This window comes from Nycticebus coucang, chromosome 9 (assembly GCF_027406575.1).
Source record: "Nycticebus coucang isolate mNycCou1 chromosome 9, mNycCou1.pri, whole genome shotgun sequence".
Lineage (NCBI taxonomy): Eukaryota > Metazoa > Chordata > Mammalia > Primates > Lorisidae > Nycticebus > Nycticebus coucang.
In genome coordinates, this window is record NC_069788.1 from 88713466 (window position 1) to 88731886 (window position 18421).

Below are 18421 nucleotides of genomic sequence, written 5' to 3' on the forward strand. Positions count from 1 at the left end.
CATACTCCAGTCTTAGGATGCAAAATGCAGGAAAAGTCTTATAAAGACATGGAATACTGGAAGAATCTCTCCCACAATTCTAATTATTTCCTTTTTTAGGAAGGCCTCATTTCTTAAGAAACAAAATACTCATTAAACCCCTACCTTCGTGGACTGTGGACAGCTTCTCCCTAACTGACGGCAGCAGTTTGCCAAGCACAGGCAGGGAGAGCAGGCTTTTCCGGCCTCATCCACACCTCCACTTCCCTCCAGCCTACACACGCTTCCCCTAGAGAAAGTGAAGCACAGCTTGATGTCAATTCTTGTGGCAAATTTAATAAAAGAGTTTGAGAATCATTCTTAATTCACAAAAACAAAAGGTTGCAGGCACTAAATATCCTTACAGATGCATGTGTTTCAGAATGAACCACCCATGCATGCATGGGAGCTCTGTGTTGGCAGTTCATTTTAAAAAACAACACCCTAGTTATCACAGTTTCTTCTTTACCCACCATTTGCCTTAATAGAAGTAGTTACAAAAAAAAAAAAAAAAAACTAACTGAGGGAATCTGTTCTTTGTAGACTGACACATTTGCAGAGGAAGTCATGAATCATGATAATTCAGAAGCTCCTACTTTCACTCCTGAATCAGGCAAAGAATAAATGACAACATTAACAACAAATTTTGTTTACAGCAATATCATAATACAACATTGAATTATTATAGTGCAGTGGTTGCAATTAAACTCACAATAGAATATTCTTAGATAAAACACCAGACAAACTAGAATCACTCAACTGCTTACAAACCAGAATAAGCAGTGCAAGCAGTTGTCTCAATAAAAGAAAACCAAAATCAGTAAGGCTTTTCTGGCAGTGAGTCTCTGACACGCATGGCCCCGTCTGCTCGGAGGACCCAGGCACCCTCACTTTGAGTCTTGGTCTTTCTTTTCATCATCTAAGAGGGCAGAGCGGATCCCCAGCTTTTTCAGTTCTTCTACCAGGTCCCCGTTCTGGTGCATCTGCAGAAGAATGTCACAGCCCCCCACAAACTCGCCATTGAGGTACACTTGTGGGATGGTGGGCCAGTTGGAGTAGTCTTTAATGCCTATGGGGAAAGAACATTTATTCAGGTGTTATTTCAATAATAAAAGCAAAATCTTTCATGGCAAAATATAACTTTACCCTCTCCTAGCAGAACCTCCCACTCTCCCGCCCTTGCTTGCCCAATTCTTGGAGAGTGCTGTGTTTGCTACTGAGAACATGAGCTTTAGACTCAAACGGACCAGTGCTTACACCTAAACTCTTTCAATTACCAACTTTTACTATTTTTTCCTTCTGAGACAGTCTCACTCTGTTGCCCAGGCTAGAGTGCCAAGGCATCAGCCTAGCTCACAGCAACCTCAGACTCCTCGGTTCAAGTGATCCTCCTACCTCAGCCTCCTGAGTAGCTGTGAGTACAGGTACCTGACACCATGCCTGGCTAATTTTTCTATTTTTAGTAGAGCTGGGGGTCTCCCTCTTGCTTAGACTAGTCTTGAACTTCTGAGCTCAAGTGATCCTCCTACCTTGGCCTCTCAGAGTACTAGGATTACAGGCAGGAGCCACTATACCAGCCTTAATTACAAACTTTAAAACCTCAAACAAGTCATTTGTCCTTCATCTTCTGTTTCCACCTTCATCTTACAAAGTTTTTGTGATAATCAAGTAAATAGTGCTCTCAGTAAAATCCCTCACACATCATCAACACTGGATTAATGGTGGAGAACCAGATTAGTTAACATAAGTCATATAAGATACACAAAGCTATAATTATCCATACACCTGCCAGTCATGTTTTCAGTAAACAAAACTGAGAGAAATGTCCAACCAACTTCATTTCCAAATGGACCACTTAACATGGAGTAACTTGCAGTAACTCAGACAAATCGCAGTAACTCACTGACAAATCAAGCAATCCCACCCATGAGCTTTTCACACCTGTCTAGGTTGGTGTAGGCCACTAGTTACTATGCTCAAGATGTCGACTTGTTGACTTTTTAAAATCTTTAATACTTTTACTCTGAGAAAAAATCCCTACCCTGTGGCTACAGACCATCAGCCTCTACCCTACTCAGCTACTCTAATGGCTCTCAGCGGAGCAAGTGATTTGGCTCAGTGCAGAACCCAAAGTGAAGAAAGTCTAATCAAAGAGCAGGCCAAGGTTCCTCAAGGTCCCCCATGTGCCAGGCCTGGGGGTGAGATCTTCTCTGTTCTCAAGCATTCACAGCAGACAAGAAGCCACCCAGCAGGCATGTGATCAGTTCCATGTGCAAGAAAATTTGGCTTTGAGGACACTGTGTGAGGCAGAAATGAGGCACGCTCTGTGACAGTGCAGCCATGAAAACTGTTCTGTTCAAGTCTGGGCCACACAATGATGGTTATAGGAGGAAAGCAATGTGGATTCAGTCTTAAGAGATAAAAGATTATTCTTTCTTTCTTTTCTTTTTTTTTTTTTTTTTTTGGCTGGGGCTGGGCTTGAACCCGCCACCTCTGGTATATGGGGTCGGTGCCCTACTCCTTAAGCCACAGGCACCACCAGATTATTCTTTCTTAATAATCCTTTCCGTCGGGCGGCGCCTGTGGCTCAGTGGGTAGGGCGCCGACCCCATATACCGAGGGTGGCGGGTTCAAACTCGACCCCGGCCAAACTGCAACCAAAAAATAGCCGGGCGTTGTGGTGGGTGCCTGTAGTCCCAGCTACATCCGGAGGCTGAGGCAAGAGAATCGCTTAAGTCCAGAAGTTGGAGGTTGCTGTGAGCTGGGTGAGGCCACGGCACTCTACCGAGGGCCATAAAGTGACACTCTGTCTCTACAAAAAAAAAAATAATAATAATCCTTTCCGTCATTCCTTTCCTACCTGCAGGATGAAGTCAATGTACTTTCAAAAACATTAGGCCAATAAAGTCCGTGTTGATTATGTGAAAAAACAGATGGTCAAAGAATGGCATTTGATCCCTAGAGTTACATTCAGTAGAACCGCCTAAGTTGACTGGTCAACACACAGAGGTGGTCAACATAAGGAGCAAGACCTTAGGATATGTACATGCGGTGTATGTTTGCTCTAAGCAAATTAGGTCAATTTAAGGAAGTGGTCAACTATTGAGGTTCTACTATATATATTTATGTCATTTTTCTATATGTATAGAAATAGATATTTTCAAATGGCCAAAATAAGCATAATCATAAGATAAACAAAACAGAAAAGCTAAGAACTTCTCCAGCAAAACACAATATTATATGAATTTAAAAATCAGTCAACTGCTGACTTTTATGTAGACAAACTAAAAATACAGAAACTTGCTCCTGATATCCTATCATTTATTATCAAAACATTTATATTCCAAATAAAATTATCAATGTGAGTTATACCAAAAATAACAGTCCCAAGATACAATGTATTTTTCTCTTAAAAGTTATTGCCCAATAGTGACTTTGCTCTAATAACAGGCCTGGAGAAAACCCTGAGCCTTTATCTCTCTCTTGCAGACTTCACTACTAAGAAGGGTTACAAAGTTACAGGCCTCAAAAAGCACACTTCATGGCCACTCTGGGTGTTAGGGAAAGATTCAGAGGTTTGGTAGTCACCAGTAAAGGATAAATTCCATTAATCACCAAAAATCTACATCTCTTAGAATACCCTGATGAATTCAAAATTTTCATCATTCTGGTGTTGTTGGGCGCTATATAATAAAAACAATTACTTAGTATTTAAGTTGTGTGGTTTATATTCAAACTCTATTCTCAGTCTGTTATAACTTACTTTTTACGATGATGCCAATTACAAATCTTTTACCTTTATGTTGACTGAAAGGGGGTATAGGAATTAAGATATATGTATGTAAAAGTAAATATAAGCAACTTTTAATTCTCCTAAACTTTCTTAAATACCTTTCATACCAGTTTAACCACTTATATGCATTTTTCTTCAATTAATAATATATTGCATGAAGCTTTTCATGATAATTTTTACTTATTTATTTGGGTGGATGCCTACAATTTTTGGAACATATCAAAAATGAAAACAAACTTGCCACCTAAGGCAAATTTGAAAACATTCAAAACCTAAAAAAAAAAAAGAAAAAGAAAGAAAAAAAAAGAGAACATTCAAAACCGTATGTTTAATCCTAAAAGATACAATATTTTTAGGTACAATCCTTGCTGAGTAAAAGAATGAATTTCACCAACCATTTTCATAGTATCACACTCAATCAAAGCACTGGGCTTGTGTCATTCATTAAACCATATGTTGTGGTAGATCATCCTGATCAGAGAGTAAGAGAAGGGCATCAGAACCCCTATACCCAAAATAAGTGGGCTTTCAGATCAGAGGGTTCCAGAATATCCTGAACACCAACAACACATAGACACGTGTAAGTAAGGCTAACTCCTTCCAAACCTCTCTGGCCGTGGCTGTGTTACCTAATAACTTACATTGTAAGAACTCAAAAGAACTTAACCTCAAAAGTTAATGACAACATTTTCTTAACAGCATCCAAAGTGTCTACTAGCTAACAATTTATCAGAATTAATTAAATCTACCTGCTTCTTAAATTTTTAGATTAAGGCTCGACGCCTGTGGCTTAAGCAGCTAAGGTGCCAGCCACATACACCAGAGCTGGCAGGTTCGAATCCAGCCTGGACCTGCCCAACAACAATGACAATTGCAACCAAAAAATAGCTGGGCATTGTGGCGGGCACCTGTAGTCCCAGCTGCTTGGGAGGCTGAGGCAAGAGAATTGCTTAAGCGCAGGAGTTTGAGGTTGCTGTGAGCTGTGATGCCATGGCACTCTACCCAGGGCAACAGCTTAAGGCTCTGTCTCAAAAAAAAAAACAAAAAAAATTATTTTTAAATTAAGATCTGATGCCAAGACAAAACTTTAGCATCCTTCTTAAAAACTATGCTATCTTCCATTTTTAAGAAATCTGACTTAAAGTTTAAATATTTAAGGAAATATTTAATTGCTTCCTTCTCAGAGTGAAGTGAGAAAGATTGGCTTTTCTCTTCTTTTAAGATGCAGGGTCTCTCCTTCTTTCTGTTCCCCAAGCTTAAGTGAAATTCTTGTTCACAATGACAGTTCACTGCAGCCTCCGACTCCTGGGCTTAGGTGATCCTCCTTCAGAGTAGCAGGGACTACAGGTGCATACCACCATGCTCAGTTAATTTTGTTTTATATTTTGTAGATGGGGTCTTGCTATGTTGCCCTGGCTGGCATCAAATTCCAGCCTCAAGTGATCCTCCTACCCCAGAAGTACTGGCATAAATCCCAGAGCCCAGCTGAGAAACTTCCAATAATAAAAGATTGCTTGTAAGGTAAATATTAAAATGAATCTCCAGTGGACACACAAGTAATTATTCAAGCATAGTTAATGTCTCTTACACTTTAGTTCTCAAAAACTGCAATATGCAGTGATAGCTCTTACAAATATCACCTGAACTCAGAATCAGAGAGCAACTCTTGAAAATCAGAATATCATACCCCAAAATAGATTTTACTATAGTCACATTTCATGTGTGACAGACAGCAATTCAATCTGGGATAGAAAATGTTGACTGTGAAGTTATATAACAGAGTAACACTAGGAACTGGTAATTACAAGGGTGTCTTACAAAATTAGTCCACACACCTCTATTGTTTCACACAAAAAAATTAACGTTCCAAAGTATCAAGCCAGAAAGAATAGTCCTTGAAAGAATGTACTTGAAAATTTCCTTCCAAGTACAATTCAGCCATAAGAAAAGATGGAGACTTTACATCTTTTATGTTTACCTGGAAGAAGCTGAATTAAAACATATTCTTCTTAGTAAAATATCTCAACAATGAAAAAAAAAATGCTATGTATTCAATACTAACATGAAACCAATATATAGACAACTACATGCCCACAGGAATGAAGAAACACAGACACAGTCTAGCAAGGGAGAGGGGAAAGGAGGAAGGGCAACCGGCAGGATCTCATCTAACGTGCACAATGTGAGGGTGTTCAGCATGCTCCACGAGTGAAGGGCTCAACTACAACTGGAACCTTTCCTTAGAATTGAAAACAAGGTACCTAAAAATTTGTACCCTCATATTAATTTGAAACTAAAAAAACTCTTGCAAAAAAAAAAGGAAAAGAAAAGAAAATTTCCTTCCAGAATTTTCAAGGTATTTTTCAAAATCCATCACATTTCAGAGCATTAGACTTCACTCCTGGTTTGAACACTAAATTTTTTTTTTTTTTTTGGTTGTTGGCCGGGGCTAGGTTTGAACCCGCCACCTCCGGCATATGGGGCCGGCGCCCTACTCCTTGAGCCACAGGCGCCACCCTTGAACACTAAATTATAAGGGCATATAATCAGTTTTATTTTTTCCTGGAAGACTTTCACTACAGGAGTTTATAGTCTGATGCAGATAATCCCAACTCTGTCTCTTACTTACTAAGCTCTGTATCCTTGGGCAAGTCACATTACTTCTGGGAGTCACGTTTTCTTTATCTTCCCAAACTTAGAGAATGGCTTTAGGACTACATGAAAACATCTGAGCTGAAAGCATGGAAACCCGCAGACCCTTACTAGGGGAAAAGCAAAGCATGGTGGCAGAGTGGACAAAGTAAAGGTTTATGGGTTAGCAGACTTGAATTGCTAGCCTACAAATGTAGTCTCAAATAAATCTGTTCATTTTTTTAGCCTCGGTTTCCTCATCTATAAAATGAGAATAACACTTCTATGCTTGATTTGTTATGAAGATGAAATGAGACAAACTGGTGAAATGAATTAAGCTCCTGCCATAGCGCCGGGTACAATGTGAACATTTTCCTCATGACAATGTCCTCTACCACTCACCCTTCACTGTAATGCTTATTTGAGAAAAAATATACAACAGAGAAAAGCGCAGGGAAAGAATGCAGGAAAAATACCAAGTGAGTAAGTCACGCAGGAATAAAAATACCATTTATCGAGCAAAGGATTACCGAGTTAAGTGCTTTCTATAAGTAATCTTATCAATCCTACATGTCTATGAGGTCTGACAATTAAGTTCAGAAACTCATACTAGGAAAAAGTGCTACATACTTCATTGCTGAATATACTGCAGTCACTCCTACCCTTGGGAAGCTATGCACCAATGTCAGCACCTAGTCCACCCTTACAGCAATTCTGGAACTCTTTTTTTGGAATGGCCATCAACACTGTCATTGTATTACCCTTGATGTCCTAAATGCCAAAATGTCTTCCTTTCAATATTTCCTTTAGCTTTGGGTAAAGAAAAAAGTCATTAGGAGTCATATCAGAGGAGTAGGGAGGGTGTTCCAATACAGTGATTTATTTACTGGCTAAAACTCCCTCAGACAGTGCTGTGTGAGCTGGGGCACTGTCACGATGTAAGAGCCATGAGTTGTTGGCCAAGATTTTCAGTCAAGTTTTTCCTAACCATCTCTCTACTGATGTTTACTTGGTCTGCTATGCTTCACAGTTAGCTGATGATTTTGATGCACAATGTAACAAATTTTTGCAATGTTTTCATCAGTTCTGCTTTTACGGACCACCTTGGCACTTTCTCTCCCCTCAGAAAAATGTTTAATCCGTTTGTATACTGCTGTTTTCTTCATGGCATTATCCCCCACAAACAGGGACTAATATGTTGCTGATTTCACACCCACTCTTACCAAGTTTAACAAGAAATTTACAAATTTTTTTGTTACTCTAATTCAAGCTCCAACATTCTCCTGAAGGGATACAAAAACACACAACAACAATAAACGCCACTCAGCAATACCCCATCACATGTTAACACAACCACAACTGTAAGACACCAATATGCCGAGGTTATGAAACCTTCCTAAGTTGTTTGTATAATGCTGCCAACATAAGTGCATTGCGGCAAGTTCGTGAACTTAATTGTCAGATCTGGTAATTATCTTTACTTTACAATGAGAAACTAAGGCTCAGAGAAGTTAAACAACAGACCCAAAGTCAAAATGTTAGCATGTGGTGGAAACAGTATTTGCATCCAGGTTTCAAGGAATGCAAAAATCCACATACTACCGGAGTCCCTCACCAGAGGTAGGCTCCACCCTGCAGGGGCCACCTATCACTGCTGGCCATGAACTACACCTGCACTGCACACCAATCTGCAATATGCGGGACTGATTCACATCTTTAAGACTTATATACATAAATGCTATTATGCCCTAATTACCTTTTACAACTTGTTTTTTAACATTGTATTTTTCAGACCTATCCATGTTAAATACATCCGGACCTATATCCGGACTTATTTTAAGTACAATTTGGTTTTCTATCATATGAATAAACTAGTTTATTCAGTTTATTCAGTCTACTACTAATATGCCAAGACTCCTTCTTGTTAGTTTTACATTATTCTGTATATCAGGATGTTCGTTTCAATGTTCCTGACAATTAAATCAGGATATACATAAGTCATAATACACATATGCAGGAGTCAGTCTCTCTGGATCACAGGTGACAAACTTTGGGAGTTGGGACAAACCCAGTCTACTTCCTTTTTTTGTAAATAAAGTTTTATTTGAACTCAGCCATAGTCACACATCTGTGTATTGCCCACGATTAATTTCAGGCTTTCTAATAGAGTTGATGCAACAAAAACCATGCAGCCCACAAAGACTGATGTACTTAACTCTCCGGCCTTTTACAGAAGTCAGCAGCTCCCCCTCCTTAGAATATATATCTAGACGGTAAGTCACCGGCCCCATATACGGAGGGTGGCGGGTTCAAACCCAGCCCCAGCCAAACTGCAACCAAAAAATAGCCAGGCGTTGTGGCGGGCACCTGTAGTCCCAGCTGCTCGGGAGGCTGAGGCAAGAGAATCGCTTAAGCCCAGGAGTTGGAGGTTGCAGTGAGCTGCGTGAGGCCACGGCACTCTACAGAGGGCCATAAAGTGAGACTCTGTCTCTACCAAAAAAAAAAAAGAATATATATCTAGAAGTGAAGTATCTGGGTCTTAGGCTGTTCACCATGAACTTCACTGAGTACTGACTACACAAGCATATATACACAATTTGTTATCCAGCTAATTCCATGATACTGGAAAGGTTGAGTGTATTTTCAAATGCTTAATACACATTCAACAACAGAATAATGGTCATTTATTTTATAAATATTTGAGTCTATTCCATTAGATACTGTTTCAGATGCAAGGAAAACTATGGTGATCTATCAAGGGTGTCCCAACCTGCATCCCACTGGCTGCACGCTGATTTTTATTTTTATATTTTTTTGTTTTTTTGAGACAGAGTCTCACTATGTCACCCTCAATAGAGTACCGTGGCGTCACAGCTCACAGCAACCTCAAACTCTTAGGCTAAAGCGATTCTCTTGCCTCAGCCTCCCAAGTAGCTGGGACTACAGGCGCCTGCCATAGCGCCTGGCTATTTGTTGGTTGTTTAGCAGGCCCACGCAGGGTTCAAACCTGCCAGCCCAGTATATGTGGCTGGCACCCTAACCACTGAGCTAAGGGCGTGGAGCCTGCATGCTGATTTTGTGAAGATTTTTTTCCCCTCACCTGTGGTGTCAGATATCACAAGTATATATGGACTTTTTATTGCTAATCAGCTTTCACAGTGTTTGTGTATTTAATGTGTGGCTCAAGACAATGCTTCTTCCATTCAATATGTGCCAGAGGAAAAAAAGGTTGGATACCCCTGAAAATCAGCAAAAATTTATGAGAGTTAATGATGCTTTTTAAAACTATGGAAGAGAGCTACGATATGATAATAAATAAAAGAAGCATTTATTCGTTCATCAAAATATTCACTGAAAGCTTCTTTGCACAAGCAGTACGCATGGCACCACAGGCAGTTTCAAAAGACCTGCTCCTTGTTTTCTGGAGGGCAAATACCATGCATAGACAAACATGATCCCATTATGTGATAAAAAAAAAAAAACAATGTTAGGAACTAGATTCAAAGGTTAATATGGTTATGTGGAATTACAGGTGATTTCCATTTTCTTTATAATTTTCATTTTTTTCCAAATTTCTTCTCTGAGCATGTTACTTTTTACAATTGAATATAAAGAATACTGTTTAAGACTGGGATTGGGAAACAGTGAGGTCAGTCTACTGGGACCTGATCCCCTTGTCTTCTGTGTGTACTCCAGATAAAAAGAAGAAGAAGGCCAGAGCACAGTGCTGCCTCATAGTCACCACTCTATGGGGTCACAGTCTCAAGACTTCTCTGTATCATACCTTGGAACTCGGGGCCCAGAACTAGGAAATACTGACAGGTCCCCAGACTTTCTCAGGCTTGGGCCTTTTGTAAAACTCAGCCTTCTCCAGAATCAGAAACAAGGAAAGGCCAATTTTGCAGGAGCTCCAATCCTCTTACTAGAAGTGACCTTGGGTCTGGGCAAGGCACACAGACATTTCTTTGGCTGGCAAAAGCAGCATCAGACAAGCTGTCAGTCTCTTCTTGGTTAACTCAAAGATATAGAGAACAAAGAGATGAAGAGTCTTAATATTCTAGCTAAACTAATCCCTACTTGAGAAACATGCTTATACCACCCTGTCCCAGTCTGACTGTAGTAAGAACATACGTTCAGAAGCCAGATGTATCAGCTGGAAGACAGAACATAAATACTATCAGCATACATTCTTACTTCTAACCTCACTTTCAGTTTATTAACCATATTCCAATATATCCCATGTCCAATATACACTAAATAAGAGAACATAAATTTACAAACCAAAGACCCTCAAAATTTTATAAAATACAAAATAATGACAACTTTTTATGAATGACATATTGGCAATGTGCAGGAGACGTGCTGCCAGGTCCCAGTTAAAAGACTGCAAAATAGTTACTCTTATCTTTTAAGCAGAGAAGCTACTTCTGAAGGAAGACTGCAGATTCCCCCTAGACATGATAAAACCCAGAGCCTATCAAGTGGCAGTATTCTAGTTGATCAGGAAAACAAAAGGGTCATGAGGGTAATACATACATATTATACATACCTAGTAATGTTAACCTGCCTTCTCCACTCCTCCACCTAATGCGCTTCCTAAGTTCCACCCACCAAAACTATCACCTACAGCAAATGTAGGATTAGCTATCACAAAGAGTTTTTGAGGATTAGGTAACCTGGGAAAAATACATTTGAAAGCTATAAAGAGCTAATAATAACATAGCTACCATTTACTGGATGCTTTCTGTGCAAGTAAGATAATAAGCACTTTATACCATTTTTAGTTTCTCTTCCTCACAAAAACTTTGCCAAGTTGGGTTTCATTATCATCATTTTACAGAAAAGGAAAATGCAGTTAAGTGACTTGTCTAATGTACAACTGATTGGCCAAAGAGGATTCCAACCCAAAGTTTTCCCACAACATCAGCCTGTCTCATCAATGTAAGAAATGAATCTGAATAATAATATCAAACGTAGAATAGTCCACTCCTAACATAGAACCTGGCACGTTTTTTTAGCACACTGTAACTAAACAAGAGTACTAGGCTAGGGGAAAGGGGATGAGGAAGGGTTGTTGGGGGTGTATGGCACATCTCTTGGGGGCAGGACACAATTATAAGAGGGAATTTACCTATCAAATGCAATCGGTGTATCCTAATTCTTTATACCCTCAATTCCAAACAATTAAAAAAAAAAAAAAGAGTACTAGGCTAGGGACATGCTGGGTGGAACTCCGTCATTTAAAGGTTCTAACTTGAATGCAGTGTACCCTAAGCTATCCCCACCCTCCAGAAGGAAAAGGTACAACCTCTCCATTTTTTCCACCGACCAACCCTTGCCAAACAGCTGCCTGGCTTCTTCCACTTCCCCCACTCAGGACAAAATGGGAGAATGCATGTAAGATATGTGGCAAAGATGCTGTCAGGGCCTCTCCCTGCCTGGGGCCACTGAAATCACAGGCCCTGCAGTACCTGGCCGCACCGCTACCCCTCACGGGGGGGGGGGGCTCCAAGATTGAGGTAGTGCGCTAGCCTAGGGCTGCTGCTTCTTCCCACAAGCCTCTCCAAACAAATGTCATGCCCTCCCCCGCCACACACACCACTAAACCCCGACTAAGGACGAGCAGTCGACTGTAGCACCAACCACATCCTTGTAGCAATTCACAGAACGGTGCCTGACAGCCTGTGCCTTGAACCAAGGGAGGTCAGCCTCTGACCTCACTAACCTCAGATAAAGGCAACTTCCGCCCTCTTCCAAACATCAACAGCACCAACGGCTTCCAATCTCTTCAAAGTGTACCCTCATAGTGGGTACTTATTATGAGCGTCCTCTTTGTCCCACATCCCAGAAGAGAATTCCAACTCAAAGTTTTCTGACACTAGCCTGTCTCATCAATGTAAGAAATGACTCTGATTAACAGTCTCAAATGTAGAACCTGGCTGTTTTCGCACCCTGCGGGGCGAAAAATGAGCCTGATGATCACCTTTCTCGGACTTAGCCCGAGACAAATCATCCTAAAACGTCTATTTCAGTTCAAAGTAAGGCTCAGTGAACCCCACTGCCCAAACTAGCCAACAGTTCCGGAGCCCTAGATCCTCAAGACTTTGTTCCAGTCAATCATGCCCTCATCCCAGACTCTTACTCCGAATAGATTTCCGGTCTTGCTCCCGTTGTAATCCCCAGAAAGTCCTTCCCGGACAGATAGAGGCCCACCCCTCAACCTGGCATGAAGGAACCCTCAGCCTTGTGCAGCTGCACTCTTGGTCCCGTGGGCGGTGACTCCCCCCACTACAGGCACAGTGGTCTCCGCCTGCCACCTACACCTCCGCCGACGGCAGGCCTGACCTTGTCGGAGCTTAGGGTCGTCCAGCACGTTGTAGGCCGCGTAGTCGCGGACGCCGTGCAGCCGCAAGATCTGCACCACGGCGTTGCTGAAGCCACACTGGGGCTGTTCGGGCGTCCCCTTGAGGAACACAACCACCTTGTTCTTCTTCACCATCGCGTCCAGCTCCTCCGTCGAACCGCCGCCGCCTGCGCCCGAGCCTGCAGTCCGCACGCCCGGACTCCACAGGCTGCCGCCGCCCGCGCCGCGCCCCCAGCGGAGCAGAGCTGCCGCCGCTCGGCTGAGGGACCCACTCATTCCTGCACGCTCGCCGGAGCCCTATACTGACTCTAACCTCGTATTTCAAGCAGAGATCCCCCCACCCGGCCCAACTGAGGTTCGTCCCACCCTCCGCAGGCTCTGATTGGGCCGACTCCTAACTGTTCTCCGTGATTGGACACGATTGGCCCGCAATTACACGATTCTACCAATCATGTTTCTCATCCCGCCCCAGCAGGTGGAAGGTAGTCCTTATGCCTGGTAGCATCCTACCGCCTTACTATTGGCCGTGGGCAACCGCTCTGTCAGTTGATTGGAGAAAGTGGATGTCCATCAGGGTCACGTTCGCAGGGCCAACGAGAGGCAAAACTGTCCGGAAGACCACTTTCCTTCGGAGAGCGGACGGGGCCAGCTGGGATACTCTTGGACGCCGGAGAAAGGCACTGGGCGGGAACTTGCCCGTTCCGCGGAATGCCGGGAAGGGGTCACTTCTACGGGAAGGTTCCGGTTCCGGTGTCGGCTGCAGTTCAGTTGCCATGGCAACACGGTTGGCGGGCGGATGGTACGGGTAGCCCAGAAAATGGTGGGACTGGGGCGGGCCGGCGTCCGCGTATCCCAGCCTAGGTGAGCATCTCCAGGTGCCTACAGAGGGGACGCTGGCGGCGATCGGGGACCTTCGCCTGGGTTCCGGCGCCCAGGCTGTAGTCTCGCGTCCTGAGCGGTCCCCTCGGCCACGCCATTCACGTGGGAGCTAAGGTCTTGGCTGGGCCCTGCGGCTCCGGCCTCTGGCGCGGGATTGTTTCTGTAGAACAACTTTTTAAAAATCTTGTAAACCGCTCGTACCTGTATGATCTCTTCGGGGTTTCGAGCCTCGTTGGCCTTCCAACCCACTGAAGCCGGGCCTAGACTCAGGAAAGGTTGAATGGAAAACTACGAAGTGACTGACGTTTCCGGGGCAGGTGTGGGTGCTAGGCGCTGCACTGGCGCGGAATCCTCGGGGAAACCCGGTGCCCAAAACTTGGAATCAGCGTGGGAAATAAGAAGCAGATACAAACCAATGTGGGAGCAGAGGGGAGAAAAATGCCTGCTTAGCCCCGTTGCTCGCTGTGTTCTCCATTATGCTTATTGTTTGACGTATACTGTATTTGCTACCGTGTTTATTGATTTTCCTCCCAGGCGTTCTACGTTCTCACTGCTGTATCTTCATTGCCTAGGACAGTGCTTGGAATGTGGTAGGTGCTCATAATTGGTGGAAAGAATGAATTCAGGAGAGCAGGACTCAGTGGAATTTCTGTACTTGTATAATCTGTAGTCTTGGAGCCGCACTGGGTTGGTGGTACCCTGGAGCACACCAGACTTGCAGTAAAAGCATACTTCAGAGGAAGCTGAGGCATGCCTGCTCAAGAGTCAGCGGTTCCATGTGCAATTTTCCTCTGATAGTTCTTGGGTACTGTTGCCACGGTGATAATGACTGTGCCATGTCATTATCTATTCACCAACAGTAAGAGAAGCTTTGCAGTCGAGATATTGTTTAGCAGATAGAGTGGTTTCTGTTGGACACTAAGTACTGCTACAAATCACTTTTTTAAAAACCTTGAGCATTTTTAAAAATGTTACTGGAGGTGACCTGTTTATGCTTTGGGAGTGCTCAAATTTAAAGTCAATTTCAGTGAGTGAGTCCTTCAAATCATACTTTGGCATGAAGCGAGCCTGGTAAACTATGAATACAAACTCAGGACATTACCCATAAGTGTTCCTTCGTGTAGCATTTTCACCCCCATTAATGTTATTAATGCTCCTAATTTTCTAATGTGAGGTACAAAACTGATCAAGTACTTAAAGAATCTTTTTTGTTTTTCAGATTCATTGATTTCAGGTAAATCAGAGGGACAAGCGTCATGAACCAGAAATGTATAGAAATGCTGTTATGCCGAAGTATAAGTTTTAGAAGTCCAGCATCTCCTGTACTTAATGATAGTGAATATGCCTATTAAATTCTTTCCAAAATCACTTTTTGTTCATGCTTATACTGTAGTAAATTTTTTGTTTATTTTTCTTTAAGTAAAATTGGTGATTTGTTTCTGAAAACCAAAATTGGTTTTTGCTGTCAACCTAAATAAACAGCCCCCCTAAAAGAAAATGATGTTTGTACAGGAACAGGGGGTTGCAATGGGAGAAGGTGTGCCATAGTGACCTATGTGCATATTCAGGAAAGTAAAGGAAGATAGGTTTTTGAAGGAAAAATGAGGATTACATAATAGTTTTGAGATAATTATCCTTGGCTACAAGGATCAATAACAAGGGTGACATCAGTCCAAGGTTGGAAAGGCAGTTGTTGGGCAGATGTCCTTGAAGGCATATTTTTTCTGTAAAGTTGTGGCCGTTGTGCAAGTTTGTAGTTTTTGTAGAATCTTTTATGATAGTTTCTGTTATCAGATATTTGTGCATGAGAGTCCTTTTCTTCATGGCCTTCTTAGGGTCAGTTTGTTGGGGCTTTCTTTAAGTGACTCTATTTTTCTTTTTTAGACAGAATTTCACTGTGTTGCCCTTGGTAGAGTGCCATGGCATCACAGCTCACAGCAACCTCAAACTCTTGTTCTTAAGCAATTCTCTTGCCTCAGCCTCCTGAGTAGCTGGGAATACAGGTGCTCACCACAACACCAGGCTACTTTTTGGTTGCAGTTGTCATTGTTTAGCAGGCCCAGGCCAGGCTCAAACTGGCCAGCCTCGGTATATGTGGGAGCTATGAGTGCTGAGCCAAGTGACTCTATTTTCATAAGGCAGCTTTCATATTGCCCACTGTAAACTATCTAAATCTGCTTTTCTGTTGATGAGAATAGGTAGAAGAATTCACAAACTTATTACTGAAGATCCGAGACATAGAGCAGTAATGGGGAGTATCATATTCCTTACTTGGTGTAATATTGGCTTCAGAAGCGCAGTTGTCTTTTTAGTTGTTAAATATTTATATTAAGTTTAAAATATAGCTGTCATTAAAGATTAAGGGTAATGCTTGAGCAGGAAGAGTAAAAATCCTGCATTTTTTAAAATTATAGAGGAGTTGATTTGTTTTGTAGAGTATGATATGAACATATAAGAAATGCTAAGAGTACGAGAAAGCTTTTTGGTGCTCATTCAAGGGGCTGAGAGGGATATCCTTGATAGCATGAACAAGAACAGGGAAGCAAATTACATATCTAAAGTTTGGAGGTATCTAACTTTTTTTTTCTCTGCTACACCTTGGAAGAAGTTGTCTTGGGTTACACAGTAAATACCAAACGCTAACAAAAGCTGTTTTTCTTTTGTTGTTTTGTTTTGTTCTGAGACAGAGTCAGACTCTGTCACCCTGGGTAGAGTACCATGGCATCACAACAATCTCAAACTCTTGGGTTCGAGTGACCCTGTTCCCTGAGCCTCCCAAATAGCTGAGACTACAAGCCCTTGTCACAACACTCAGCTAGTTTTTTTATCTTTGGTACAAACAGGCTGGCCTCAAATTCCTGAGCTCAAATAATCCACCTGCCTTGGCCTCCCAGAGTGCTGGGATTACAGGTGACAAAGCTGTTTAGCTAAAAAGTTCTATACATGCTTTTTGTTTATCTGACACCACAGACAAGCAAAAAGAGTCTTCACAAAATCAGCACTGGAAATTAATACATCTAATTCAAAGTTCTAATAAAACACAGTCCAAAATACAGTGAAATGTTTATATTTTAAGCAGTTTTTTTCTGCCTTTGGTTTAATACCATGAAGTATCAATGATCTTTTTTTTTTTGAGACAGAGCCTCAAGCTGTCACCCTGGGTAGAGGGCTGTGGCATCACAGCTCACAGCAACCTCCAACTCCTGGGCTTGAGCGATTCTCCTGCCTCTGCCTCCCAAGTAGCTGGGACTACAGGTGCCCGCCACAACGCCCAGCTATTTTTTGGTTGCAGCCGTTATTGTTTGGCGGGCCCGGGCTGGATTCGAACCCGCCAGCTCTTGTGGATGTGGCTGGTGCCTTAGCCGCATGAGCCACAGGCTCCGAGCCAGCATCAATGATCTTAAGCAAAGAAAACAATATTTAAGGTATTTCTTCCAAAGCCTCAAGCTTTCATATGTAATTGTTTTGGTTTTAAGATTTCTCTTTAGAAATCCTATAATGCTGCAAGCCCTAACCCCTGGGTAACACAACAATACCATTCTGTGACGTGTTAGGAACTGGTGAGGGATCAAGTAAGTGAAGCTTCATCTGTATTTATATACATCACATCACTGCCTGAGCTCTGCCTTCCATCAGATCAGCAGTGGTATTAATTGCCATAGGAGCATAAACCCTGTTGTAAACTGCATGTGAGGAGCATAAACCCTATTGTAAACTGCATGTGAGGAGCATAAACCCTGTTGTAAACTGCATGTGAGGGATGTAGGTTGTGCTCTCCTTACGACAATCTAATGTCTGGTAATCTGAGGAGGTTATATTAGTGCTAGAGAGTGACTGCAAATAGGTTATCATTTGCAGGACCATAATAAATCAATTGTTTGAAACTCCTGTCAAAACCATCCCTCTTTCATCCCCTTCCCAATTTGTGGAAAAACTGTCTTCCATGAAAGTTGTCCCTGGTGCCAAAAAGGTTGGGGGTTGTTGCTATCATGAAAACATAACCAAATATACTTGTTAAATAACTGTTGATCTGTACCTGTTTTTGGGTATTTCAAACATCATTAAATGATCTATACCAGTTTTGTAATCTTTGCTTGCAGACATTAATGGGGGGGAGGGTAGAAATGGAAGCTACACAAAAACTTAACGGAGAATCATGAGATTTTTGTCACAAAATGTAATTTGATGCCAGACTAAATCATGCCATGTAAAAGTGCTGACTCAGGCATTCTAAAAATGTTTTTCTTCCCTGTGCTTATTTATAGATAAAGCTACACTATATATGGTAAAACTCCTCTTTTCTACCCACTTAACGCAAAGCAAATTCACTGTTGAATCCAGAGTGAAAGATGTAGCAAATTTGAGATGGTTCTTTATAAACTTCTTAAATGAAGAACTTGAGTCTGGATTATTGAGCGGAAGATAACACTTTAATTGAATACTCAGCATGTCAGTGGTTCCATTCCTTTTCTTACATGCTCAGTTATTCAGCAATGACCAGCTCTTACAAAATGAGAGAGTGTGTATACATGTATAAGAACACATGATAAAGAAGTACTCTTGTCTAGGCCAGCCAGAGTATTCTGCAAATATATTAGAGAAAAGTGAGTAGGTTGCACAAGAGGCCGCGTCACCAAACATTCCTAAGCTAAAATAGCACTGGAGACCTAGAGTTCTATCAGTTTGAGCTGGAACCTGAAACCTCTCTGGTGTGCTTAGCCAATTATCCAGTAATT

General features: G+C 42.0%; 1 protein-coding gene and 1 non-coding gene across 2 annotated transcripts; one reads left to right on the top strand and one right to left on the bottom strand.

The window, feature by feature from the left end:
- Nucleotides 1-295: 295 nt before the first annotated feature.
- Nucleotides 296-13146, bottom strand: GLRX5 (glutaredoxin 5). The gene is made up of 2 exons (XM_053601518.1): nt 12788-13146; nt 296-1087 (listed from the first exon to the last, which is right to left on the bottom strand). The coding sequence occupies exons 1-2, from the start codon at nt 13080-13082 to the stop codon at nt 906-908; spliced, it is 477 nt and encodes a 158-aa protein (XP_053457493.1). The 5' UTR covers nt 13083-13146; the 3' UTR covers nt 296-905.
- A 1200-nt stretch (nt 13147-14346) lies between these two features.
- Nucleotides 14347-14621, top strand: LOC128595197 (small Cajal body-specific RNA 13). Its single transcript, XR_008382846.1, has one exon. It is a non-coding gene; the product is annotated as a small Cajal body-specific RNA 13 (non-coding RNA).
- Nucleotides 14622-18421: the final 3800 nt, after the last annotated feature.